General features: G+C 45.5%; 1 protein-coding gene across 3 annotated transcripts in view; it reads right to left on the reverse strand.

Moving 5' to 3' along the window:
* Positions 1 to 27,676, reverse strand: part of xylb (xylulokinase homolog (H. influenzae)) — a 287,142-nt gene that overhangs the window by 248,217 nt on the left and 11,249 nt on the right. For all 3 annotated transcript variants that reach the window (XR_013889542.1, XM_080213346.1, XM_080213354.1), the window contains exons 3-8: positions 21,720 to 21,789; positions 20,220 to 20,300; positions 20,042 to 20,128; positions 18,491 to 18,619; positions 18,263 to 18,328; positions 8,348 to 8,420 (exon numbers count right to left, since the gene is read on the reverse strand). Coding sequence is in view for 2 of the 3 variants with exons in the window: in XM_080213346.1 (XP_080069472.1) it covers positions 8,348 to 8,420; positions 18,263 to 18,328; positions 18,491 to 18,619; positions 20,042 to 20,128; positions 20,220 to 20,300; positions 21,720 to 21,789 (506 nt within the window). In the remaining variant the exon portion in view is untranslated. The remainder of the gene's footprint in view (positions 1 to 8,347; positions 8,421 to 18,262; positions 18,329 to 18,490; positions 18,620 to 20,041; positions 20,129 to 20,219; positions 20,301 to 21,719; positions 21,790 to 27,676) is intronic.

A 27,676-nucleotide genomic window follows, 5' to 3' on the forward strand; every position in this document is an offset into this window, starting at 1 on the left:
GGGATGGTGCAGGAGGGAGGGGTTCAGGTACTTGAGCAATTGGGGCTCATTCTGGGGAAGGTGGGACCTCTATAAGAGGGATGGTCTACACCTGAACCAGAGGGGAATCAATATCCTGGGGGGTAAATTTGCAAAAGCGATGCAGGAAGGTTTAAACTGATTCGGAGGGGGGGAGGGATAGTGAGGAAAGGGGGTGAAAGTGAGGGGGGCATAGTTGGGGAATGCAAGGCACGGCATAGTGGGGGTGGGGCGGAGCAGGGTTTGAAATGCGTGTACTTTAATGCGAGGAGTATTCGCAATAAAGTGGATGAACTTGCAGCGTGGATCAGTACCTGGGACTTTGATGTTGTGGCCATTTCTGAGACTTGGATAGAGCAGGGTCAGGAATGGATGTTGCAGGTTCCGGGGTACAAATGCTTTAGTCGGAGTAGAGAAGAAGGTAGAAGGGGGGGTGGGGTAGCATTGCTAGTCAAGGACTGTATCACAGTGTCGGAGAGAAAGTTTGATGAGGACTTGTCAGTTGAGGTAGTATGGGCGGAGATTAGAAATAGGAGAGGAGAGGTCACCCTGTTGGGAGTCTTTTATAGAGCTCCTAAAAGTTCTAGAGAGGTTGAGGAAAGGATTGCGGAGACAATCCTGGTTAGGAGTGAAAGTAATAGGGTAATTGTTATGGGGGACTTTAACTTTACGAATATTGATTGGAGTTGCTATAGTTCTAGCTCGCTAGAGGGGTCAGTGTTTGTACAAAGCGTGCAGGAAGGTTTTTTGTCTCAGTATGTAGACAGGCCAACTAGAGGTGAGGCTATATTGGATTTGGTGCTGGGAAATGAGCCAGACCAGGTGCTAGACTTGGAAGTTGGTGTGCATTTTGGTGATAGTGACCACAATTCGGTTACGTTCACCTTAGTGATGGGAAGAGATAGGCATGAACCTCGGGTCAGCAATTTTAGCTGGGGTAAGGGCGATTATGAGGCTATCAGGAGTGAATTAGGAAGCATGGATTGGATTAGGGGATTACAGGGACTGGGAACGTCTGAAATGTGGAGTTTTTTCAAGGAGCAGCTACTGCGAGTCCTTGATAGGTATGTCCCTGTCAGGCATGGTGGATTTGGTAGATCTAGGGAACCGTGGTGCACTAAAAGAGTTGAGTCGATGGTTAAAAAGAAAAAGGAGGCTTATGTTCGGATGAGATTGGAGGGCTCAGATAGTGCACTAGAAAGCTTTAGATTGGCTAGGAGGGAGTTGAAGAGTGAGTTGAGAAGGGCTAAAAGAGGACATGAGAAGACTTTGGCTGATAGGATTAAGGAGAATCCTAAGGCGTTCTATAGGTATGTCAAGAACAGAAGGTTGGTCAGGGCAAGATTAGGGCCAGTTACAGACAGCAGGGGGAAGTTGTGTGTGGAACCGGAGGAGATTGGAGAAGTATTGAACCAATATTTCTCTTCGGTGTTCACGCAGGGGGACATGAATATAGCTGAGGAGGACATTGGGTTGCAGGGGTGTAAAATAGACAGTATTACGGTTGATAAAGGGGATGTGCTGGAAATTCTTGAGGGGCTGAAAATAGATAAGTCCCCTGGTCCGGATGGGATCTACCCTAGGATTCTCTGGGAGGCTAGAGAGGTGATTGCAGAGCCTCTGGCTCAGATCTTCAGGTCGTCATTGGTCTCTGGTGTAGTCCCGGAGGATTGGAGGATAGCGAATGTTGTCCCATTGTTTAAGAAGGGGAACAGAGACTTTGCCGGGAATTATAGACCGGTGAGTCTTACTTCTGTTGTGGGCAAGGTTTTAGAAAAAATTATTAGGGATAGGATTTATAGTTATTTGGAGTGTAATGAGTTGATTAGAAATAGTCAGCATGGTTTTGTAGCCGGTAGGTCGTGCCTTACTAACCTTATTGAGTTTTTTGAGAAGGTGACCAAAGAGGTGGATGGGGGCAAGGCAGTTGACGTGGTATACATGGATTTTAGTAAGGCGTTCGATAAGGTTCACCATGGTAGGCTTCTGCAGAAAATGCAGATGTATGGGATTGTGGGTAATCTAGGAAGTTGGATCAGGAATTGGCTATCAGATAGGAGACAGAGGGTGGTGGTGGATGGTAAATATTCATCATGGAGTACAGTTACGAGTGGTGTGCCTCAGGGATCTGTTTTGGGGCCACTGTTGTTTGTAATTTTTATTAATGATCTGGATGAGGGTATAGTTGGGTGGATTAGTAAATTTGCTGATGACACCAAAATTGGAGGTGTGGTAGATTGTGAGGAAGGGTGTCATAGTCTGCAGGGAGACTTAGATAGGTTGCAGAGCTGGGCCGAGAGGTGGCGGATGGAATTTAATGCGGAGAAGTGTGAGGTAATTCACTTTAGTAGGAGCAACAGATGTGTCGAGTATAGGGCTAATGGGAGGACTTTGAATAGTGTGGATGAACAGAGGGATCTAGGTGTGTGTGTACATAGATCCCTGAAAGTTGGGAATCAAGTAGATAAGGTTGTTAAGAAGGCGTACGGTGTCTTGGCGTTTATTGGTAGGGGGATTGAATTTAGGAGTCGCAGTGTAATGTTGCAACTGTACACTACTCTAGTGCGGCCGCACTTGGAGTACTGTGTGCAGTTCTGGTCCCCGCATTACAAGAAGGATGTGGAGGCGTTGGAGAGGGTGCAGAGGAGGTTTACTAGGATGGTGCCTGGTATGGTGGGGAGGTCCTATGAGGAGAGACTGAGGGATTTAGGGTTGTTTTCGTTGGAAAGAAGGCGGCTAAGAGGGGATCTTATTGAAACATATAAGATGATTAGAGGTTTAGATAGGGTGGATAGTGATAGCCTTTTTCCTCGGATGGAGAAAGCTAGCACGAGGGGGCATGGCTTTAAATTAAGGGGGGGTAGCTACAGGACGGATGTCAGGGGTAGGTTCTTTACCCAGCGGGTGGTGAGGGATTGGAATGCCCTGCCTGCTGCAGTTGTAAATGCGTCTAGTTTGGGGGCGTTTAAGAGATCTCTGGATAGGTTTATGGACGAAAAGGGATTGGTATAGGCTAGTGGGTCATTGTTTTTGTAACTGGTCGGCGCAACATCGTGGGCCGAAGGGCCTGTTCTGCGCTGTAATGTTCTATGTTCTATGTTCTATGTTCTACTACCTCTGACAGCTTGTTCCAAACACTCACCACCCTCTGTGTGAAAAAATTGCCCCTCTGGACACTTCTGTATCTCTCCCTTCTCACCTTAAACCTTTGCCTTCCAGTTTTAGACTCCCCTACTTTGGGAAAAGATATTGACTATTTAGCTGATCTGTGCCCCTCATTATTTTATAGACCTCGATAAAATCACTCCTCAGCCTCCTACGCTCCAGAGAAAAAAGTCCCAGTCTATCCAGCCTCTCCTTATAACTCAATCCATCAAGTCCCAATAGCATCCTAGTAAATCTTTTCTGCACACTTTCTAGTTTAATACTATCTTTTCTATAATAGGGTGACCAGAATTGCACACAGTATTCCAAGTGTGGCCTTAACAATGTCTTGTACAACTTCAACAAGACATTCCAACTCCTGTATTCAATTTATTTATTCTGACCGATGAAACCAAGTATGCTGAATGCCTTCTTCACCACTGTCCTCCTTCACCACCGGTGACTCCACTTTCAAGGAGCTATGAACATGTACCCCTTTGTTCTATAACTCTCCCCAGCGCCCTATTATTAACTGAGTAAGTCCTGCCCTGGTTCAATCTACCAAAATGCATCACCTCGCATTTGTCAAAATTAAATTCCATCTGCCATTCGTCAGTCCACTGGCTCAATTGATCAAGATCCCATTGCAATTGGAGGTAACTTTCTTCACTGTCCACTATGCCACCAATCTTAGTGTCTTCTGCAAACTTACTAACCATGCCTCCTATATTCTCATCCAAATCATTAATATAAATGACAAATAACAGTGGACCCAGCACTGATCCCTGAGGCACACCGCTGGTCACAGGCCTCCAGTCTGAAAAACAATTCTCTACAATCACCCTTCGAAGGCCAATTATGTATGCATTTAGATACCCTGCCCTGGATCCCGTGAGATTTAACCTTATGCAACAACCTACCATGCACATTTGGATCTCTCATCCTTCTAAACTCCAGAAAGCATCACTCCAATGTACTCAACTTTTCAGCATCCAGGAATTTCCAGGAATCAAACTCATGAATCTTTTCATAACACGGCAAAAATCCCAGCCAGGATCACCATCACTGAGAGTCATTTTTTTGTCCCACATTTATTAACAAACTGAATTTGAATCCCACCAGCTGCTATGGTGGAGTTTGAACTTGCGTTTCCAGTGTATCTGTCTGCCCCTCTGGACTTCCGGCCCAGTAACACTATCACTACACCACTCTTCTTATTTTCCCCATGTTTTTGTTCTTCTTGGCGGAAAATAACACTTGAAAAACAAATCATTAAATGTATTGCATTTTGAGACATCCAGACACCAAAAGATGAGATATAAATGCCCATTATTTCATATTGCAAACAATTCAAAGTACAGGATCTTTATGTTTAGATGCTGTGCTTTGCTTATTAAGGGTTGCAGTACATGAACATGGAAAGGATGTTTCCACTAGTAGGAAAAACTAGAACCAGAGAGCACAACCTCAGGCTAAAGGGACAGTCCTTTAGAACAGATGAGGAGGAATTTCTTTAGCCAGAGAGTGGTGAATCTGTGGAACTCTTTGCCGCAGAAGGCTGTGGAGGCCAGGTCATTGAATGCCTTTAACAGAGAGATAGGTTCTTGATTAATAAGGACATCAGGGGTTATGGGGAAAAGGTAGGAGAATGAGGATGAGAAAAATATCAGCCATGGTTGAATTGCAGAGCAGACTGGATGGCCTGTGTGGCCTAATTCTGCTCCTATATCTTAAGGTTTTATGGTAGCATTCTGCACCAAAAATAAACTGTAATGCAAGCAAGAAAAGTCCATGCATCTAGCAGTGAAGTTATTTAACCTTAAAAATCATTGAAAGCTATCGCATGTCATGAATTGGTTGGACTAGGAGACTACAGGGTCTGGGAACGTCCGAAATGTGGAGTTTTTTCAAGGAGCAGCTACTGCGAGTCCTTGATATTTATGTCCCTGTCAGGCAAGGAGGAAATGGTCAAGCAAGGGAAAAAAGTTGATTCGCTGGTTAAAAGGAAAAAGGAGGCTTATGTCAGGACGAGACTTGAGGGCTCAGGTAGTGCACTGGAAAGCTTTAGATTGGCTAGGAGGGAGTTAAACAGTGAGTTAAGAAGAGCTAAAAGAGGACACGAGAAGACTTTGGCTGATAGGATTAAGGAGAATCCTAAGGCGTTCTATAGGTATGTTAAGAACAGAAGATTGGTTAGGGCAAGATTAGGGCCAGTTAGAGACAGCAGTGGGAAGTTATGTGTGGAACCGGAAGAGATTGGAGAGGCATTGAACCAATATTTCTCTTCGGTATTCACGCAGGGAGACATAAATGTAGCTGTAGAGAACACTGGGTTACAGGGTTGTAAACTGGATAGTATTGCAGTTGATCAGGAGGATGTGCTAGATATTCTTGAGGATTTGAAAATAGATAAGTCCCCTAGGCTGGACGGGATTTACCCTAGGATTCTCTGGGAGGCAAGAGAGGCGATTGCAGAGCCTCTGGCTCTGATCTTCAGGTTGTCGTTGGTCACAGGTATAGTGCCAGAAGATTGGAGGATAGCGAATGTTGTCCCATTGTTTAAGAAGGGGAGCAGAGACTTCCCCGGGAATTATAGACCAGCGAGTCTTACTTCTGTTGTGGGCAAAGTTTTAGAAAAAATTATTAGGGATAGGATTTATAGTTATTTAGAGGGTAATGAATTGATTGGAGATAGTCAGCACAGTTTTGTGAAGGGTAGGTCGTGCCTTACTAACCTTATTGAGTTCTTTGAGAAAGTGACCAAAGAGGTGGATCGGGGTAAGGCAGGTGACGTGGTATATATGGACTTTAGTAAGGCGTTTGATAAGGTTCACCATGGAAGGCTTCTGCAGAAAATGCAGATGTATGGGATTGAGGGTGATTTAGTTAATTGGATCAGGAATTGGCTAGCAGATAGGAGACAGAGGGTGGTGGTTGATGGTAAGTATTCGTCATGGAGTTCGGTTACAAGTGGTGTGCCTCAAGGATCTGTTTTGGGGCCACTGCTGTTTGTTATTTTTATAAATGATCTGGATGAGGGTATAGGTGGGTGGATCAGTAAATTTGCTGATGACACCAAAGTCGGAGGAGTGGTAGATAGTGAAGAGGGGTGTCATAGTTTACACAGAGACTTGGACAAGTTGCAGAGCTGGGCCGAGAGGTGGCAGATGGAGTTTAATGCGGAAAAGTGTGAGGTAATTCACTTTGGCAGGAATAACAGATGTGTAGAGTATAGGGCTAATGGTAGGACTCTGAATAGTGTTGATGAACAGAGGGATCTAGGTGTATGTGTACATAGATCCCTGAAAGTTGGGAATCAAGTAGATAAGGTTGTTAGGAAGGCATACGGTGTCTTGGCGTTTATTGGTAGGGGGATTGAATTTAGGAGCCGCAACGTCATGTTGCAACTGTACAAAACTCTGGTGCGGCCGCACTTGGAGTATTGTGTGCAGTTCTGGTCCCCACATTATAGGAAGGATGTGGAGGCATTGGAGAGGGTGCAGAGGAGGTTTACCAGGATGTTGCCTGGTATGGAGGGAAGGTCCTATGAGGAGAGACTGAAGGATTTGAGGTTGTTTTCATTAGAAAGAAGGCGGCTAAGAGGGGACCTTATTGAAACATACAAGATGATTAGAGGTTTAGATAGGGTGGACAGTGATAGCCTTTTTCCTCGGATGGAGAAAGCTAGCACGAGGGGGCATAGCTTTAAATTAAGGGGTGGTAGTTATAGTACGGATGTCAGAGGTAGGTTCTTTACCCAGAGGGTGGTGAGGGATTGGAATGCCCTGCCTGCTGCAGTTGTAGATGTGCCTAGTTTGGGGGCGTTTAAGAGATCCGTGGATAGGTTTATGGATGGAAAGGGATTGGTTTAGGTTAGAGGGTCATTGCTTTTTTAATTGGGCGGCGCAACATCGTGGGCCGAAGGGCCTGTTCTGCGCTGTAATGTTCTACGTTCTATGTTTGAATTAAGAACTTCCCACTCAGTCAAGATAAAACAAAGAATTCCAGCACACACACATTATCTTTTTGACTAATACAGTTTGTGACTACTTGTGTCAAACACAAAATAGTTGAATGCTGTATAAAAGCAGAACTATAAACTACCTACCTCCCATTTTTGTATCTGCCAGTGACTTTCACCTATCAGTTTCTGCCAGAATCTTCTGTCCAACCCTGGCAAGTTTGGTGGTGGGAGCAGAGTTGCCCATCTCCACCACGATTAAGTCTGTGGCAGGACTGCCCTCAAATTAACTCCAAACTGTTGCTTATGACAGCTTGAGTCAGTGTTAAAAACGCAATTCATTAAATGGTCAATTCTAATCAAACGGGACATGCTCAGTGGCCATCTATGCTGGGGGAGGGGGTGGAAGGGGTCCTTCGTTCAAAGGCACTCAATGATCCAGTGACGATCCCAGACCGCTGGTGATGTCATATCGGCAGCAGCCATCATCTCCCCACTTTTGGCTGCTGCCTTCTGATCCATCCCCCAAGTCCTGCATCCCAGGAAAAGGTTCACCACTGGCCTGTCGCGTGTCTGAGTAACACATGATAAGACCATAAGAAATAGGAATAGGCTGTTTAGCCTCTCAAGATTACGCCGCCATTCCAGAGGAACATTGCTGATCAATTGCAGGACTCTCACCAGCTTTCCACATCTGGCAGCCAAAAACCCATCACCTCCACAGAGTTCCGGCCTGAAGCACATGTTAGAGTTACATCAATCTGTCTTTGGGAATCAGAGGTGTAACGTAGGGTCAAATCATCTGGGAATTCGAATCAATTCAAATTCCTGGTTATGACCTGATAAATCCACACAGTTCACAGGTCCCTGCAGTATGGCTCAGTATTTCTATTCAATGCAAGTCAGGTTATAAGCAACTCTGATCTATCGCCTTTGACAGCTTGAACTCAGTATTAAAAATGCACTTCATTAAATGATCAATTCTAATCAAATGGGACATGCTCATTGGTCCAAATGACTTTCTCCTGTTTTAAATATATTTCCGTGTGATCGTCAAAACTAATTTCTACTATCGAATATGGAGAGCACAAAGAATATGGCTGGGATTTTACCAGCACACCCACCCAAGGCTCATTAGATCCTGTCCAATTTTGGGCAAGCGTGCCAGGAAAATCAGGGCCTATGTGTTCTGTAAACAACACAATTGTAAGAAAACACACTTACCATCACTGTAATCAATTGCCGCATAGTCTCCAAGGAATAGAGAAGCAACAAAACTACTGACCAGAGAGATTCTCTACAATCAGAGGAAAAAAAAATGTTACTGTTCATATACCAATAAAACTCATCAATTACTCTCCAAAGTCTGCTCATATTCAATACAGGGAGTACAGATTTATGAGAAATAACAGAATTAAAGTGAGTCCTACATAAGAACATAAGAACATAAGAAATAGGAGCAGGAGTAGGCCATCTAGCCCTTCGAGCCTGCCCCGCCATTCAATAAGATCATGGCTGATCTGTCGTGGCTCAGTTCCACTTTCCCGCCCTCTCCCCATAACCCTTAATCCCTTCTCTTATCAAAAACCCATCAACCCGCTTCTTAAAAATATTTAGCGAGGCAGCCTCCACCACTTCAACGGGCAGAGAATTCCAGAGATTCACCACCCTTTGAGTGAAGAAGTTCCTCCTCAACTCCGTTCTAAACCGCCTCCCCTTTATCTTGAGGCTGTGCCCCCTGCCAAAGGACCCGTTCTTGCGCTGTAATTTTCTTTGTTCTTTGTAGACCTATCAGCCAATGTGAAACAGCATTGTTAGGTCTACATCAGCCTGTCCTACTAAGGTTTTTCACAACACTGTTTTAACTCGCAATAATTTATTGACCTTGCCATGAATGAATCTAATTCCCCGCACATAAAGCTGTAATTTTCATATTCCGCCCTGGCAGAGTGCTAACTGTTCAATTGCAGTGAACTGTGACAAGCCAGGATGTTTCTGCCTTTATTCAACAGTTACAAAAATAAGCTTGGGTGAGGAGAAACTGATTTAAAAAACAAGATGAAAGCTGATGTGTCAATGTGAAAACAGTGTGTTTATGTTCAATCAAATCAGATTTGCTGCAACAGCTGATCTGAAATATCAATATGTGAATTAACATACTGATAGTGAATCCCTGCAATGCATCTTGTTGGGGCGGCACAGCGACACAGTGGTTAGCGCTGCTGCTTCACAGCGTCAGGGATCCAGGTTCAATTTCGCCCCGGCTAACTGTCTGTGCAGTCTGCACATTATCCCCATATCCGCGTGGGTTTCCTCCTGGTGCTCCGGTTTCCCCCCACAGTCCGAAAGACTAGCTGGTTAGGTGGATTGGCCATGCTAAATTCTTCCTCAGTGTATCCAAACAGGTGCCGGAGTATGGTGACTAGGAGATTTCCACAGTAACTTCATTGCAGTGTTAAAGGAGTACGGTAGGATGAGCGAAGAATTGGCGAATGTTGACTGGGGGAGCGTGTTGGAAAGTAGGTCTGCTGAGGAGCAGTGGAGGGTCTTTAAGGAGATCTTTCTTGGTGCTCAGCAGAAATTTATTCCGATGGTTAAAAAGGACCGTAGGAGGAGAGGTAATAAGCCGTGGATAACGAAGGAGGTGAAGGAAAGTGTTAAATTAAAAGCGGAGGCGTTTAGAGTAGCTAAGAGTAGCGGGCGAGAAGAGGATTGGGAGAGGTTTAAATGTCAACAAAGAGTGACAAAGAAGTTGATGTAGGAGAAACTATGAAGCTGGGCTAGCGCTTAATACAAAAAAGGATAGCAAGAGTTTTTATAAATATATAAAAAGGAAGAGGCTGGCTAGGGTGAACGTTGGACCCTTAGAGGATGAGAGGGGGGACTTAGTGGTAGGGGATGGGGAAATGGCTGAGGTCTTGAATAACTTTTTTGTTTCGGTCTTCACGGAGGAGGACGTGAATAATTTGCCGGGTGTTAGCGATGGAAAGGTGGTAGGACTGGAGGGTCTCAATGACATTATTGTTACTAGAGAGGTGGTGCTCGACAGACTGGAGGGACTGATTGTGGACAAGTCCCCAGGACCGGATGGAATGCATCCGAGGGTTCTGAAAGAAATGGCGGAGGTGATAGTGGATGCCTTGGTGGTTATTTTCCAAACGTCGCTAGATTCCGGGGAAGTGCCGGAAGATTGGAAAACGGCTAATGTTACGCCGTTGTTTAAGAAGGGTGCCAGGCAAAAAGCAGGGAATTATAGGCCGGTTAGTTTAATGTCTGTTGTAAGTAAAATGTTAGAATCCGTCATCAAGGAGGAAATAGCGAGACATCTTGAGGGGAATTGCTTGATAGAGCAGACGCAGCACGGTTTCGTTAAGGGGAAGTCGTGTCTGACAAATTTATTGGAGTTCTATGAGGATGTGTCTAGGGCAGTGGATAGAGGAGAGCCGATGGATGTGGTCTTTCTTGATTTTCAGAAGGCATTTGACAAGGTACCTCACAAGAGGTTACTGCAGATGGTAAGGGGGCATGGAGTTGGGGGTAGGGTGTTAGCGGGGATAGAGGATTGGTTGTTGAATAGGAGGCAGAGAGTGGGGGTTAATGGGTGCTATGCGGATTGGCGGTTGGTGACTAGTGGAGTGCCCCAGGGGTCGGTGCTGGGGCCTCAGCTATTTACCATTTATATAGATGATCTGGAGGAGGGAACCGAGTGTATGGTGTCGAAATTTGCTGATGACACCAAGATTGGTGGAACGGCAAATTGCGCGGAGGGTGTGGAGAGTCTGCAGAAGGATCTAGATAGGCTGGGCGAATGGGCCAGGAACTGGCAAATGGAATTTAACGTTGGCAAGTGCGAGGTGGTCCACTTTGGTAGGAATAATGGTAGGAAGGACTATCACTTACGTGGCGAAAAACTGCAGCAGGTGACGGTGCAGAGGGACCGCGGGGTCCTTGTGCATGAGTCGCAAAAACCCAGCCTGCAGGTGCAGCAGGTGGTCAGGAAGGCTAATGGGATGCTGGCCTTCATAGCGAGGGGGATTGAATATAAAAGTAGGGAGGTCTTGCTGCAGCTGTATAGGGCATTGGTGAGGCCGCAGCCGGAGTACTGTGTGCAGTTTTGGTCACCGCACTTACGCAAGGATATTTTGGCCTTGGAGGGAGTGCAGAGGAGGTTTACTAGGCTGATACCGGAGTTGAGGGGGTTGAGCTATGAGGAGAGGCTGAATAAACTAGGCTTGTACTCGTTAGAGTTTAGAAGAATGAGGGGAGATCTCATTGAGACATATAAGATGATGAATGGGATGGATAGGATAGAGGTGGAGAGACTCTTCCTGCTCAGAAAGGACAGTAGGACTAGGGGGCACAGCCTCAAGATAAAGGGGGGGCGGTTTAGAACGGAGTTGAGGAGGAACTTCTTCACTCAAAGGGTGGTGAATCTCTGGAATTCTCTGCCCGTTGAAGTGGTGGAGGCTGCCTCGCTAAATATTTTTAAGACACGGGTTGATGGGTTTTTGATAAGAGAGGGGATTAAGGGTTATGGGGAGAGGGCGGGAATGTGGAACTGAGCCACGACAGATCAGCCATGATCTTATTGAATGGCGGGGCAGGCTCGAAGGGCTAGATGGCCTACTCCTGCTCCTATTTCTTATGTTCTTATGTTCTTAAAGTAAGCCTACTTCTGACACTAATAAGTAAAGTTTAAACTTTTAGATGGTACACACTTTAATACCTGGAAATATGTTTGCACAAATTATTGAAGATGGCCAGAGAGGTTGAGAAAATGATTAAAAAGTTATATATCATCCTGGACTCTATACAGAACAGAGTACAAAAGCAAGTAAGTTATGGTGAACGGCTATTAAACACTAATTCCACCTGAATTGGAGTATGGTGTCCAAATCAGGACAGTGCATTTTGAGAAGGAAGTGAAGGAAACATGTACTAAAATTGTCCCAAGGTTGAGGGACCTCAGTTACATGGATAGATTGGAGAAGCTGGGGTTGTTTTCTTTAAGGGAAGGTTGAACATAAATTTGTAGTGATGTTTAGTGACTCAAAACAGAGCAGACAGAGTCCCCTTGGCGGAGGGATGAGAACAAGAAAGCAGCAATTTGATTTATTTATTGTCATATGTACTAATATACAGCAAAAAGTATTATTTCTTGTGCTCTATACAGACAAAACATACCATTCATAGAGAAGGAAACGAGAGAGTGCAGAATGTAGTGTTACAGTAATAGCTAGATGTAGAGAAAGATCAACTTAATGCAAGGTAAGTCCATTCAAAAGTCTGACAGCAACAGGGAAGAAGCTGTTCTTGAGTCGGTTGGTACGTGGCCTCAGACTTTTGTATCTTTTCCCCAAAGGAAGAAGGTGAAAGAGAGAATGTCTTGGGTGCATGGGGTCCTTAATTATGCTGGCTGCTTTGCCAAGGCAGCAGGAAGTGTAGATGGTCAATAGATGGAAGGTTGGTTTGTGTGGTGGATTGGCTACATTCATGACCTTTTGTAGCTCCTTGCAGTCTTGGGCAGAGCAGGAGCCATACCAAGCTGTGACACAACCAGAAAGAATGCACCTGTAAACATCAGTGAGTGTCGTTGCTAATATGTCAAATTTCCTTAGTCTTCTGAGAAAGTAGAGGTGTTGGTGGGTTTTCTTAACGATAGTGTCAGCACGGGGGGATTAGGACAGGTTGTTGGTGATCTGGACACCTAAAAATGTGAAGCTGCCGACCCTTTCTACTTCGTCCCCATTGATGTAGACAGGGGCATGTTCTCCTTTACGTTTCCTGAAGTCGATTACAATCTCGTCTGTTTTGTTGACACTGGGGGGTGAGATTATTGTTGCCGTATCAGTTCACCAGATTCTCTATCTCATTCCCGTGCTCTGTCTCATCATTGTTTGAGATCTGATCCACCATGGTGGTATCGTCAGCAAACTTGAAAATCAAATTGGAGGGAAATTTGACCACACAGTCATAGGTATATAAGGAGTATAGTAGGGGGCAAAGAACACAGTCTTGTGGGGCACTGGTGTTGAGAATGATCGTGGAGGAGGTGTTGTTGCCTATCCTGACTGATTGTGGTCTGTGAGTTAGGAAATTCAGGATCCAGTCGCAGAGGGAGATGCCAAGGCCCAGGCCACGGAGATGGGTTTTGTGGGAATAATACTGTTGAAGGCTGAGCTATAGTCAATAAATAGGAGTCTGACATAGGTGTTCATGTTATTTAGGTGTTCCAGGGTTGAGTGAAGGGCCAGGGAAATGGCATCTGCTGTGGACCTGTTGCGGCGGTAGGCAAACTGTAGTGGATCCTGGTAGTCCGGGAGGCTGGAACTGACTCATACCATGACTAACCTTTCGAAGCATTTTATAATGACGGATGTCAGAGCCACCAGCCAAGTCATTAAGGCACATTGCTTGGTTTTCCTTAGGTACCGGGATGATGGTTGTCTTCTTGAAGCAGATAGGGACCTCAGATTGTTCTAAAGAGAGGTTGAAGATGTCTGTGAATATCCCCGCTAACTGATCCACGCAGGATTTGAGTGCACATCCGGGTACCCCATTCGGGCCAGTCGCTTTCCATGGGTTGACCTTCAAGAAAGCTGCTCTGACATCTGCAATGGTGACCCCAGATACAGGTTCATCCAGGGTTTCCAGGGTGGAGGGCACGCTCTCACTGACCTCTTGTGGGCGGCACGGTAGTACAGTGGTTAGCACTGCTGCTTCACAGCTCCAGGGTCCTGGATTCGATTCCTGGCTTGGGTCGCTGTTTGTGTGGAGTTTGCACATTCTCCTTGTGTCTGCATGGGTTTCCTCCGGGTACTCTGGTTTCCTCCCACAGTCCGAATATGTGCAGGTTAGGTTGATTGGCCACGCTAAGAAATTGCCCCTTAGTGTCCAGGGATGCATAGGTTAGAGGGATTAGTGGGTATAATATGTAAGGATATGGGGGTAGGGCCTGGGTGGGATTGTGTTCAATTCTCCCTCAATGTCAACAAAACGAAGGAGATTGTCATCGACTTCAGGAAGCATAAAGAAGAACATGCCCTGTCTACATCAACGGGGATGAAGTAGAAAGGGTTGAGAGCTTCAAGTTTTTAGGTGTCCAGATCACCAACAACCTGTCCTGGAGCCCCATACCAACACTGTAGTCAAGAAAGCCCACCAACGCCTTGACTTTCTTGGAGGACTTAAGGAAATTTGGCATGTCTGCCACAACTCTCACCAACGTTTACAGATGCACCATAGAAAGCATTGTTTCTAGTTGTACCACAGTTTGGTGTGGGTCCTGCTCTACCCAAGACCGCAAGAAACTATAGAAGGTCAGGAATGTAACCCAATCCATCACGCAATCCATCAACCCATCCATTGATTCTGTCTACACTTCCTTCTGCCTTGGCAAAGCAGCCTGCATAATTGAGGACTCCACGCACCCCAGAATTCTCTTCTTCTGTTAGGAAGAAGAAACAAAAGTCTGAGGTCCCGTACCAACCGACTCAAGGACAGCTTCTTCCCTGCTGCTGTCAGACTTTTGAACGGAGCTACCTTGCATTAAGTTGATCTTTCTCTACACCCTAGCTATGATTATAATATTACATTCTGCACTCTCTTATTTCCTTCTCAATGAATGATATGCTTTATCTGTATAGTGCGCAAGAAACAATAATTTTCACTGTATGTTAACGTAAAATACACCACCGACGTATCATGATCACACTAACAGTGGAAAGGCATATTCCTAATGAGAGCTGTTTCTTTGAAGCATTATTTTTCTATGTAAAATAACATTTGTGTTTAGGAGTAGCCAATTGCTCATTTGCTATGCCTGAGAAATATTATGCTGTAAATGCTAAACTAAAGGTTAAATGCACAGTAAACATGTTCCAATTCTCTGTCTACTTCCATACTGTTACAGTGTGACACTAGAATATGTGACTGTATTTTTGTTGAATTGATTTACACCTTCGGGACGTCCCCAGAATATCACCCGCAATTTCTTCTCTTTCTGCTCCTGTACCACTAACTCTGTATCCCCAATGAGTTATTATTAATCCCCTTCCATTTCTTAACTATAGGCAGAACCTTTCCCCCGGGGATTTAAGTCCCATGGCAGAGTTGGGGACAGGGAGAGTTTCTCCTCAAGGAAATCGTTGGAGAGTTGTGCCATATCCCTTGACCCTGGCCTCATTAATTATTTAGTTGGGGGTTTCCTGATGTTTCTCATGGTGGGGTGGGGCAGGCTGGATGGCGTTGATCCCATACTGATATTATCCTGGATGTCTACAACATAAGTTTTTATGTTATCAGCGAATTTTGAAATTTTACACCAACGCCCAAGTCATTTATGTATGTAACAAAAGTACTAGTCCAAGCACTGATCCATGGGGAACAGAAGAATCTGCCATCCTCCTGTCTGAATAATAAGCCAGCTGAAGATGGAGGGATACAGTTAACACTGTGGTTGAGTTCCTGAAAATCGCAACTTTAAGTGAATCATAGTTTCCCATGGAATTCAATGTGAAAGCCAGGATTAAGCTCCTTTGGATATTTGGCCAGAACTCTACCACCTGATCTGTCATGGAATTGGAGCAGGCGAGGGTCTGACAATGGAAATCTCCATTGACCTCGGACGGTAATTTCCGGTCTTGCTCGAGTGAGGCTGTAAAAATCCCACCCTTAGTTTACACATTTGGAATACTGCATGCAGTTCTGGTTGCCACACCACCAGAAGGACATGGGTGTTTTGGAGAGAGTGCAAGGAAGGTTCACCAGGATGTTGCCTGGTCTACAGGGTTTTAGATTTGGGGAAAAGTTGGATAAACTCGGGATTCTTTTCACTGGAAAGACAGAGGCTGGGGGCAACCTCATAGATGTCTACAAAATTATGAGAGGTACAGATGGGGTGGATAATCAGAGGCGTTTTTCCAGGGTGGAAGGGCCAACTACAAGAGGGCATAGATTTAAGATGAGAGGGAGGAAGCTTAAGGAAGATGGACAGAGAAAGTTTTTCATGCAGAGGGTGGCGGGTGTCTGGTAAGCACTGCCAGAGGACATTGTGGAAGCAGGCACATTAGCAACATTCAAGGTATATCTTGATAGACACACGAACGGGCGGCCATTAGATGGATAGAAACTGTGTATCGGCGCAGGCTTGGTAGGATGAAGAGCCTGTTCCTCTGCCCAGATAGGATGAGCGCCATGCATTTCTAGTTGAAATATCTTGTAAAATAAAAATCACCACTAAATATAAAATAATTACAATATACAAATTAAAACTTTTTTTAAATGACAGTATCTTTCAGATTAGGGGTGACAGGGTGGCGCAGTGGTTAGCACTGCTGCCTCATAGTGCCAGGGACCCGGGTTCAATTCCAGCCTGGGATGACTGTCTGTGTGAAGTTTACACATTTTCCTCATTTCTGCGTGGGTTTCCTACAGGTACCCCGGTTTCCTCCTTCAATGCAAAGATGTGCAGGATAGATGTGTTGGTCAGGCTAAATTGCCCCTTAGCATGAGGGGGACTAGCTAGGGTAAATGTGTGGGGTTACAATGGGAGGGCCTGGGTGGGATTCTTGTCAGTGCAGGCTCAATGAGCCAAATGGTCTCATTCTGAACTGTAGGGATTCTCTGATTAACCAGGCTCTATCTAGTGGCAGAGGTTGGTCAGTGCAGCCAACAGCTACTTACATTAATCAACGTCTGCCAGTAGATGGAAGTGAGGACACTGCGAGTTTAGGAGTGAAGTTAGAAGCAGGATCCTGTGGTCAGGAGTTGCTGAACTGCAAACACCATGGACTCAGGGAAGACGAAGGCTGGGAGAAAAGAGGAAGGGAGTCGGCAAGGGGGTGCGGGGGAGAGGAAGTTAAGACCAGGAATCCACTGGGACTAGACAGGGTAGATATCAGAGGATGTTTCTTGTTGTGGCAGAGACTAGAACAATTTAGGGAAGGTCTACCGTTTAAGACGGAGATGAGGAGAATTATTCTCTCTCAGGTGGTTAATCTGTGGAATTCTCTTCCTCAGAAAGCAGCGGAGGCTGGGTGAATTTATTCAAGGCCAAGTTAGACAGGTTTTTGAAAGACTAGAAAGTTAATGATAATGGGGGCAGACGGCAAAGTGTAACTGAGGCCACATCTAGATCAGCCAAGATCTTATTCAATGGCGGAAGAGGCTTGAATGGCTTATTCGTGGCTCCTAAATCTTCTGTTTGGCAAGAGGGGGAAGGAAGAAGAGAAGCAATAAGGCCTGGAGAAGCAGGGTAGGAGGCAGCAAATTTGGGGTGGGAGGAGTCAACAAGGAGGGGTAGTCCACAAGGCTTGGAGAGGCAAAGAAGAGAAAGAGAGGAAGAGGGATTCAGGGAAGCGAGTGGAGAAAGCACAGTAGGGGAATATCATTTGAACAGGTAGGTAATCTGTGGCAAACAACGTTCAGTAAACTGGCAACATTAAATGGATATATTGACAATAGTTTATTAACAATACTAAATGAAACAATGTTATGTGAGTCAGAGCCCCATGCTTATGTCCCACTGGTTATGTCCACCCCTGCAGAGCAGCCTGATTTTACATCTGCTCAAGTTCCAGGAGCTGCACCACATTGTAGCAGTAGAAAAAATAAAAGGATTTGTAGTTGCATGTGGGTGTTTAATTGAGCGTTTAAACACTATACTACATTGTCATTAGCCTATTTAATGTTTTTCAGGCAGAAACCATATTCCAAAGTTCCACTGTCTCATTGTTCTAATATTTATCCACAACTTGCTATGGTGCATTTGGCCTTGCGGAGAATGGCATGGCAAGAGTTGACAAACTGAAGGGTGTGTGAATCGGTCCACCTCAGAAATTCCTATAGCTAAGTGTGTGGCTACAGGTGCCCTTGCCATAAGTGCTCCTCTTCTCCTATTGTTTCTTCCCTTCTCCTGCAAAGGATGTAAAGTGTACATCACCTTCCAGGTCCTGGAGCTCCAGACTTCGTTGCAGTGCAATATTCTTCAAGGTGAAACGGATCACAACCATTCTGCAAACCCACATATTAAAGCACTAGCTGATCCTAAGAATACTGTGCTTGGCCACCATAAACAATCACCAAGTATTATAGTGCATCCCATCAACAGATGTTAGCCTGGTCCACAACCATGTTTACCTCAGTTTTCTTGTAGTCTTCAGGGTTCTTCTTGTTGAACTTTGCAATTTGATTTCCAGTGAAACGCTATGAGGGGCAAAACATACAAATGTTTAACAACTGCTGAACCGAAACCTAGCTCAAACCGAGTGCAAACCTAACCCAGGTCTCTGGGGCTGTGATGCAGCACCGTGCTGCCACCATGCCGCCTACTTGTGGCTTTTGCTGAGTTAGTCAATTTAAACGAACCTCGTATGCCCGCGATCCAGTAATGTCAGCAAGTTTCTGCGGCCCGCCAACAGATTTCTCCAGTTGCTGACACTCTTCGGTGGTGCTGGAATCCATCCAGATAGGAGATTCTTTTACAGCAAAACTAGACTGAAGAGAAAAGGAGCGTAAACCAATGTGAATTCTTTGAATAGTGCTCAGGTTAAATACCTGTTCATATTTGCCAATGATTTTCAACATTTCTAGCTGTGGAATGATGACTGGATGACCTTTTGTTAGAGCTGGGGTCATTCAAATTCGAAACATTGGCTCTATTCTCTCTCCACAGATGCTGTCAGACCTGCTGAGATTTTCTGTTTTTATTTCAGGTTCCAGCATCTGTAGTGTTTTACTTTAATCATAGGGTTGTCCCAGTGTTTAGGAATGTCACCCTTGTGTTCATGCTGGGAGTCATGCAAGAAAGGCAAGGGATTGTGATCCCAAAGGTTGGCAGAAGAAGACCACCCAAATCAAGCCAATCGCAGTGTCAGCTATGGAGGGAGAGTATGCCAATGCCTTGCAGCATTATTGGGATCCCAGACAACATGGAATCCACAAACCCAACACCGTCACATAATTCAATGCAGCTGCCATCAACGCAGATACACTCATAACAGACTACCCTCACACTGGGTCAAAAGAACGTCACGAGCAAGGAGGAGGAGGAGGGACAGCAGTGAGCATTCTCCCTCGGAGATCGGAGGATAGACAGAACCATGTTCAACTGCGAGCAGAGGCACAGCCTTGAGAGTGACAAGATGGAAAGGTTGACTTTGACCAGCAGTGTGAGACGTGCGCCCACAAAGAACAAAAAAAACAGCAGAGGAACAGGCCCGTCGGCCCTCCAAGCCTGTGCCAATCATGATGCCTGTCTAAATTAAAACCGTATGCACTTACGGAGTCCGTATCCTTCCATTCCCAGCCTATTCATATATTTGTTTAGTTGCCCCTTAAATTCTGTTATTGTACCTGCTCCCACTACCTCTCTGGACAGCGTGTTCCAGACATCCACCATCCCCTGTGTAAAAAAACTTGCCTTGCACATCTCCTCTAAACTTTTCCCCACATACCTTAAACCTATGTCCCCTAGTATTTGAATTTTCTACCCTAGGAAAGAGCATCTGACTACCTACTCTGTCCATGCCCCTCATAATCTTGTAAACCTCTGTCAGGTCACCCCTCAACTTGGTTGCCTCCAGACCAGGCAGCATCCTGGTAAACCTCTTCTGTACCCTTACCAAAATATCCACATCCTTCTGGTAGTGTGGCGGCCAGAATTGGACACAATATTCTAAATGAGGCCTAACTAAGGTTCTGTACAGCTGCAGCATGACCTGCCAATTTTTATGCTTAATGCCCCGACCCATGAAGGCAAGCATGCTGAATGCCTTTTTGACTATATTATCCACCTGCTTTGCCACTTTCAGTGATCGGTGGACATGTCACCCAATTACACTACCTCAAAACCTAAACAGGACTGCATCTCAAAAACCTTTCCAGAGCTAAAGTAAACAAAATACCTCCACCCCTCACCTCCAATATCTGAAGCAGTGAACGGTCATCCGGCATGTTTTTCAAGGTTTCATTCGCTCCCTCTTTCCAATAAACACTACCGTGTTGCTGTGAAGGAAACCAACTGGAGACAGTAATCAGCCTTCACAATAAGAAGCTCTTTTCTTAATGTCTATTGGAACAAATTAACTTCACTCACCTGGCCAGTGCCGGACAAGGATTTCAATTTAGAAAAATCAAAATTTGAGGCCTTCATTCTCTCCAGGAGCAAATCCAGTGCCTGAAAATGCCAGAAAATTTCAGAACAATGTCATGAGTGATCACATCCTGCATTTCATTTTCTTTTAAGCTAATGTTTGACATCATTCTGATTTCCTTCACCAAATCATCAGAGCTATTTTCACAGAAATAGTTAATCATTGAATCCTTACAGTACAGAAAGAGGCCATTCAGCCCATCGAGTCTGCACTGACAACAATCCCACCCAGGCCCTATCTCCATAACCCCATGCATTTACCCTGCTAATCCCCTGACACGAAGGGCCAATTTAGCATGGCCAATCAACCTAACCCACATATCTTTGGACTGCGGGAGGAAACCAGAGCACCTGGAGGAAACCTGGAGATTGCAAACATCAAGAGGCTAGATGTCTTCCCAAAAACGCGGTCATTCCTAATAAACTGGCCAATGCATGTGATCAGTGCACTTTCCAAATCTGGGACCTCTATCACCTGGACGGATATGGGCAGCAGATACGTGGGAATACCAACACCTGCAGGTTCCCCTCCAGTCACTCACCATCCTGACTTGGAAATGTATCAGCAATGTCGCTGGGTCAAAATCCTAACAGCACTGTGGGTGTATCTACACCACATGGACTGCAGCAGTTCAAGCATGAAGCTCACTACCACCTTCTCAAGGATAATTAGAGAAGAGCAATAAATATTGGTCGGCCTGAGGTATCCACATCCCACAAAAGAATATATTAAAAAAGAATAATTGCTTTTCCTGCCTTGTATCAACCATAGCTCATTTGAAGGCATTCACACTTTTGAGTCACAAGGTTCTTTGTTCTGGTCCCACTCCTGACTTGAGCACAAAAATCAGAGCTTCTACTCCAGAGAGGCAGCAATGCACTGTCATCTTTCAGATGGGGGTGACACAATGATTAGCACTGCTGCCTCACAATGCCAGGAACCCGGGTTCCATTCCGGCCTCGGGTGACTATCTGTGTGGAGTCTGCATGTTCTCCCTCTATCTGTATGGGCTCCCTCTGGATGCTCTGGTTTCCTCCCACAGTCCAAAGGTGTACAGATTAGGTGGACTGGCCATGCCAAATTGCCCCTTAGTGTCCCAAGATATATAGGTTAGGGGATTAGCAGGGTAAATATGTTGGGGTTACAGAGTAAGGGCCTGGGTAAAACACTCTATCAGAGTCAGTATAAACTCGATGAGCTGAATGGCCTCTTCTGCACTGAAGGAATTCTGAGATGTATAACTAAGGCACTTGCCTGCTTGACAACTCAAAATGAGCCAGTCTACTGAATCCCCAATAAACAAACTTCTGCTCAAGAAACATTGGACTACTGATGTGCAAATCATTTTTGTACAAAAATAACCAAAGGACAGTGAACTATGACAATTACACAAAGTTATATCCTCCAGATGATAGTCACTAGAATATATTTCCAATTCATACCTTTACCCACAATAAGACAGGTGTTGTGACTGTCAGCTGATCACTGTGTACATGGACGCCACCTTGTGTCCTAGAAATAAAAAAAGAAGCTTCATTGGGCATTCCTGAGGAACTCAAATGTTATTATAGTTAAGGCAGCACTGCATAAAGAAACATCATTCAACTCATCAAATCTATTTTTTAACAGATCATGGACAATCTGTAGTATTGCAGACTCTACAAGAAACACTTCATCTCTCAAGGGAATGTTCTATTTGATTTGATTTGTTATTATCACATGTATTGGTATACAGTGAAAAGTATTGTTTCTTGTGCACTATACAGACAAAGTACATAGGTGAGTAGGAGAACATAAGAACATAAGAAATAGGAGCAGGAGTAGGCCATCTAGCCCTTCGAGCCTGCCCCGCCATTCAATAAGATCATGGCTGATCTGTCGTGGCTCAGTTCCACTTTCCCGCCCTCTCCCCATAACCCTTAATCCCTTCTCTTATCAAAAACCCATCAACCCGCTTCTTAAAAATATTTAGCGAGGCAGCCTCCACCACTTCAACGGGCAGAGAATTCCAGAGATTCACCACCCTTTGAGTGAAGAAGTTCCTCCTCAACTCCGTTCTAAACCGCCTCCACTTTATCATGAGGCTGTGCCCCCTAGTCCTACTGTCTTTTTTGAGCGGGAAGAGTCTCTCCACCTCTATCCTATCCATCCCATTCATCATCTTATACGTCTCAATGAGATCTCCCCTCATTCTTCTAAACTCTAACGAGTACAAGCCTAGTTTATTCAGCCTCTCCTCATAGCTCAATCCCCTCAACTCCGGTATCAGCCTAGTAAACCTCCTCTGCACTCCCTCCAGGGCCAAAATATCCTTGCGCAGGTGCGGCGCCCAAAACTGCACACAGTACTCCAGCTGCGGCCTCACCAATGCCCTATACAGCTGCAGCAAGACCTCCCTACTTTTATATTCAATCCCCCTTGCTATGAAGGCCAGCATCCCATTCGCCTTCCTGACCACCTGCTGCACCTGCAAGCTGGGTTTTTGCGATTCATGCACAAGGACCCCGAGGTCCCTCTGCACCGTCGCCTGCTGCAGTTTTTCGCCACGTAAGTAATAGTCCTTCCTACCATTCTTCCTACCAAAGTGGACCACCTCACACTTGCCAACATTAAATTCCATTTGCCATTTCCTGGCCCATTCGCCCAGCCTATCTAGATCCTTCTGCAGACTCTCCACACCCTCCGCACAATTTGCCGTTCCCCCAATCTTGGTGTCATCAGCAAATTTCGACACCCTGCACTCGGTTCCCTCCTCCAGATCATCTATATAAATGGTAAATAGCTGAGGCCCCAGCACCGACCCCTGGGGCACCCCACTAGTCACCATCCGCCAATCCGAATAGCACCCATTGACCCCCACTCTCTGCCTCCTATTTGACAACCAATCCTCTATCCACGCTAACACCCTACCCCCAACTCCATGTCCCCTGACCTTCTGCAATAACCTCTTGTGAGGTACCTTGTCAAACGCCTTCTGAAAATCCAGAAAGACCACATCCACCGGCTCTCCTCTATCCACTGCCCTAGACACATCCTCATAGAACTCCAGTAAATTTGTCAGACACGACTTCCCTTTAATGAAACCGTGTTGCGTCCGCCCTATCAAGCAATTCCCTTCAAGATGCCTCGCAATTTCCTGCTTAATGACGGATTCTAACATTTTACCTACCACAGACGTTAAACTAACCGGCCTATAATTCCCCGCCTTTTGCCTGGCACCCTTCTTAAACAACGGCGTAACATTAGCCGTTTTCCAATCTTCCGGCACTTCCCCGGAATCCAGCGACGTCTGGAAAATAACCACCAAGGCATCCACTATCACCTCCGCCATTTCTTTCAGAACCCTCGGATGCATTCCATCCGGTCCTGGGGACTTGTCCACAATCAGCCCCTCCAGTCTGTCGAGCACCACCTCTCTAGTAACAGTAATGTCATTAAGACCCTCCATTCCTACCACCTTTCCATCGCTAACACCCGGCAAATTATTCACGTCCTCCTCCGTGAAGACAGAAACAAAAAAGTTATTCAAGACCTTCGCCATATCCCCATCCCCTACCACTAGCTCCCCTTTCTCATCCTCTAAAGGACCAACGTTCACCCTAGCCAGCCTCTTCCTTTTTATATATTTATAAAAACTCTTGCTATCCTTTTTTATATTAAGTGCTAGCCCAGCCTCATAGCTTCTCCTACCCTCCTTTATCAACTTCTTTGTCAATCTTTGTTGACATTTAAACCTTTCCCAATCCTCTTCTCGCCCACTGCTCTTAGCTACTCTAAATTCCTCCGCTTTTAATTTAACACTTTCCTTCACCTCCTTCGTTATCCACGGCTTATTACCTCTCTTCCTACTGTCCTTTTTAACCATCGGAATAAATTTCTGCTGAGCACCAAGAAAGATCTCCTTAAAGATCCTCCACTGCTCCTCAGCAGACCTACCTTCCAACACATTCCCCCAGTCCACATTCGCCAATTCTTCTCTCATCCTACCGTACTCCCCTCTATTCAAACAAAGGACGCGTGTCCGGGAACCCACTTTCTCCTCCTCCATCTGCACCAGAAACTCCACCATACAATGATCACTCTCTCCAAGAGGATCCTTCACCGCAAGGTCCCTAATTCTACCCGCCTCATTACATAGCACCAGATCCAAGATAGCTTGCTCCCTCGTCGGCTCCAACACACACTGTTCAAGGAAATTATCCCGGCAGCATTCCAAGAACTCCTCCTCGAGCCCACCTCGTCCAACATGGGTCGACCAATCAATATGCAGATTGAAATCTCCCATAACTACTGCCGTCCCATTCCTGCACGCCGCACTTATTTGCGTGTTAACAGCCCGCCCCACCTCCAGATCATTATTCGGGGGCCTATAGACGACACCCACCAGCGTCTTCCTCCCTTTGCTGTTCCTAATCTCCACCCACAACGATTCCACGTTCTGCTCTTTGGCTCCGATATCATCCCTTGCTACCACCTTGATACTATCCTTAATCAGCAGAGCTACGCCACCCCCTCTTTCCTCCTGCCTATCCTTCCTAAACACTTGATAGCCCTGTACATTCATCTCCCAGTCCCTGTCACCTTGCAGCCACGTCTCTGTAATGGCCACCAGATCGTATCCATTTGTGTCGAGAGAGTGCAAAATGTAGTGTTACAGTCATAGCTGGGGTGTAGAGAAAGATCAACCTAATATAATAAGAAGTCTCACAACACCAGGTTAAAGTCCAACTGGACAACATGACCTGTTGGAAATTAACCTGGTGTTGTGAGACTTCTTACTGTGCCCACCCCAGTTCAACACTGGCATCTCCACATCATAGAATCATAGAACCTTACAATGCAGAAAGAGGCACTTCGGCCCATCGAGTCTGCACCAAGCACAATCCCACCCAAGCCCTACCCCCATATCCCTACATATTTTACCCGCTAATCCCTCTAACCTAAGCATCTTAGGACACTAAGGGGCAATTTTAGCATGGCCAAACAACCTAACCCGCACATCTTTGGACTGTGGGAGGAAACCGGAGCATCCGGAGGAAATCCACGCAGACACCAGGAGAATGTGCAAACTCCACAAAGACAGTGACCCGAGCCAGGAATCGAACCCAGGTCCCTGGAGCTGTGCAGCAGCAGCGCTAACCACTGTGCTGCCGTGCCGCCATCATAACTTAGTATATGGTAGATCCATTCAAAAGTCTGATAGCAGCAGGGAAGAAGCTGTTCTTGATTCAGTTGGTACGTGACCTCAGACTTTTGTATCTTTTTCCCAACAGAAGAAAGTGGAAGAGAGTATGTCCGGGGTGCATGGGGTCCTTGATCATGCTGGCTGCTTTTCCAAGGCAGCGGGAAGTGTAGACAGAGTCAATGGATGGGAGGCTGGTCCGCGTGATGGATTGGGCTATATTCACAACTCTTTGTAGTTTTTTGTGGTTGTGGGCTGAACAGGAGCCATTCCAAGCTGTTATACAACCAGAAAGAATGCTTTCTATGGTGCATCTGTAAAAGTTGGTGACAGTCATAGTAGACATGCTGAATTTCCTTAAGTCCCTGAGAAAGTCGAGATACTGGTGGGTTTCCTTAACTATAGCATAAGTGTGGAGTGGCCAGGACAGGTTATTGGTGATGTGGGCAATCAGTACATCCAAAGAGAACAAAGCACATCTCCAGGATTTTCACTGATCTCCACATCTCAAACCTAATCTGTAGCACTCCAGAAGAACATACGAAATATGAGCTGAAGCAGCGTACTTGGGCCCATCAAATCTGCTCCACCATTCAACAATATCACAGCTGAAATTCTATCTCAGTTCCACCAACCCACACCATTCCCAAATCCCATTCATTCTTCGTACCCAAATATCAACTGATCTCTGTCTTGAACACACAGTGACTAAGCCTCCACAGCCTTTAGCGTAGAGAATTCCAAAGATTCACAATCCTTTGAATGAAAAACATTTCTTCATCAAAATTAGGTTCAGAAGGGAGGTGAAAAAGCAAATAAGAGAGGCAAAGAGAGAGAGTGAAAAGAGACTGGCAGCTAATATAAGGAGTCCCAAAGTCTTGTAAAGGTATATAAATATGCGTATTGTGGGGAACACAGTGGTTAGCACTGCTGTCTCACAGCACCAGGGACCTGGGTTTGATTCCTGGCTTGAGTCACTGTCTGTATGGCATCTGTATGTTCTCCCCATGTCTGTGTGGGTTTCCTCTGGATGCTTCCATAATCTAAAAGATGTGCTGGTTAGGTCATTGGCCCAAACAACGGCTGGAGTATGGTGACTAGGGGAATTTCACAGTAACTTCATTGTGGTGTTGAAGTAAGCCTTACTTGAGATGAATAAATAAACTTTCTTTTAAAATAGTAAAAAGTGACGACAGTAGGAGTAAAGATGATGACAGATCAAAAGGGGAATTTGTACATGGAAGCAGAGGGCACATCTGAGATATTAAATGTATACTTTACACCAAGGAGGAAGATGATACCCAGCACATGGTAAAAGAGGAGATACATTCAGACTCTAGAAGGGTTGAAAATTGAAAAGGAAGAAGTATTGGATAGGTTATCTGTATTTAATGCTGATCATGCACTGGGGCCGGATCAGACACATCCAAGGATGGTGTGAGAGGTGAGAGTAGAAATTGTGGCAGAATTGGTCATAATCTTTCAGTCTTCCTTAGATACAAAGGTGGTGCTAGAGAACTGGAGATGTGCAAACATTATATCCTTGTTCAAAAAAAGACTATAAGGATAAATCCAGGCCAGTCAGTTTAACTTTGGTAGTGGGGACACTTCTATAAACAATAACTCAGGACAAAGTTAAGAGTCACATGGATCAATGCAAGTTAGTTAAAAATAAGCATGCACTTCTTAAGGTAAAATCATACTTAACTAATCTGCTAGAGCTTTTTGAAGAAGTAACATAAAGGCAATGTTGTTGATGGACCAGGGGGCCCACCACATCATCCCCACCTCTGGTCCGAGACACACCCTCCCCCTCCCAATCTGCTCCAACCCCCATTCCAGTCCATCCTGCCTCTCTGCTTCAGATAGAACCCACCACCAGCTCCGGCTCCTCCGCCTGGTCCAGGCCCCTCCGCCTTGTCCAACCCCTCCTCACTCTAGTGGTCTGACCCACCCCTCCTTAACTCCAGTCTGACTCACCCCCGAGGTAGAGATAGAGCCACTACTGGTCTCTGGCTAGCAAACCACCTACAGCAAAGTTACACTCCAGAAAGGTAAAAAAGGCTGCTTCCAAATGAGCCAGCAGAATTTCTAGTCACAGGGAGGCACACAGAAACAGTGTTGTCAGCCTGGATTTCACACACCAGCAGCCAAAACGGAAAATAAAAGGATTCTTGTCACTTGGCCTGTCAATCATTCTCCTCCCAAATAATTCAA

Source organism: Carcharhinus amblyrhynchos, chromosome 2 (genome assembly GCF_965287045.1).
Source record: "Carcharhinus amblyrhynchos chromosome 2, sCarAmb.v2.hapA, whole genome shotgun sequence".
In the NCBI taxonomy this organism is placed as follows: domain Eukaryota; kingdom Metazoa; phylum Chordata; class Chondrichthyes; order Carcharhiniformes; family Carcharhinidae; genus Carcharhinus; species Carcharhinus amblyrhynchos.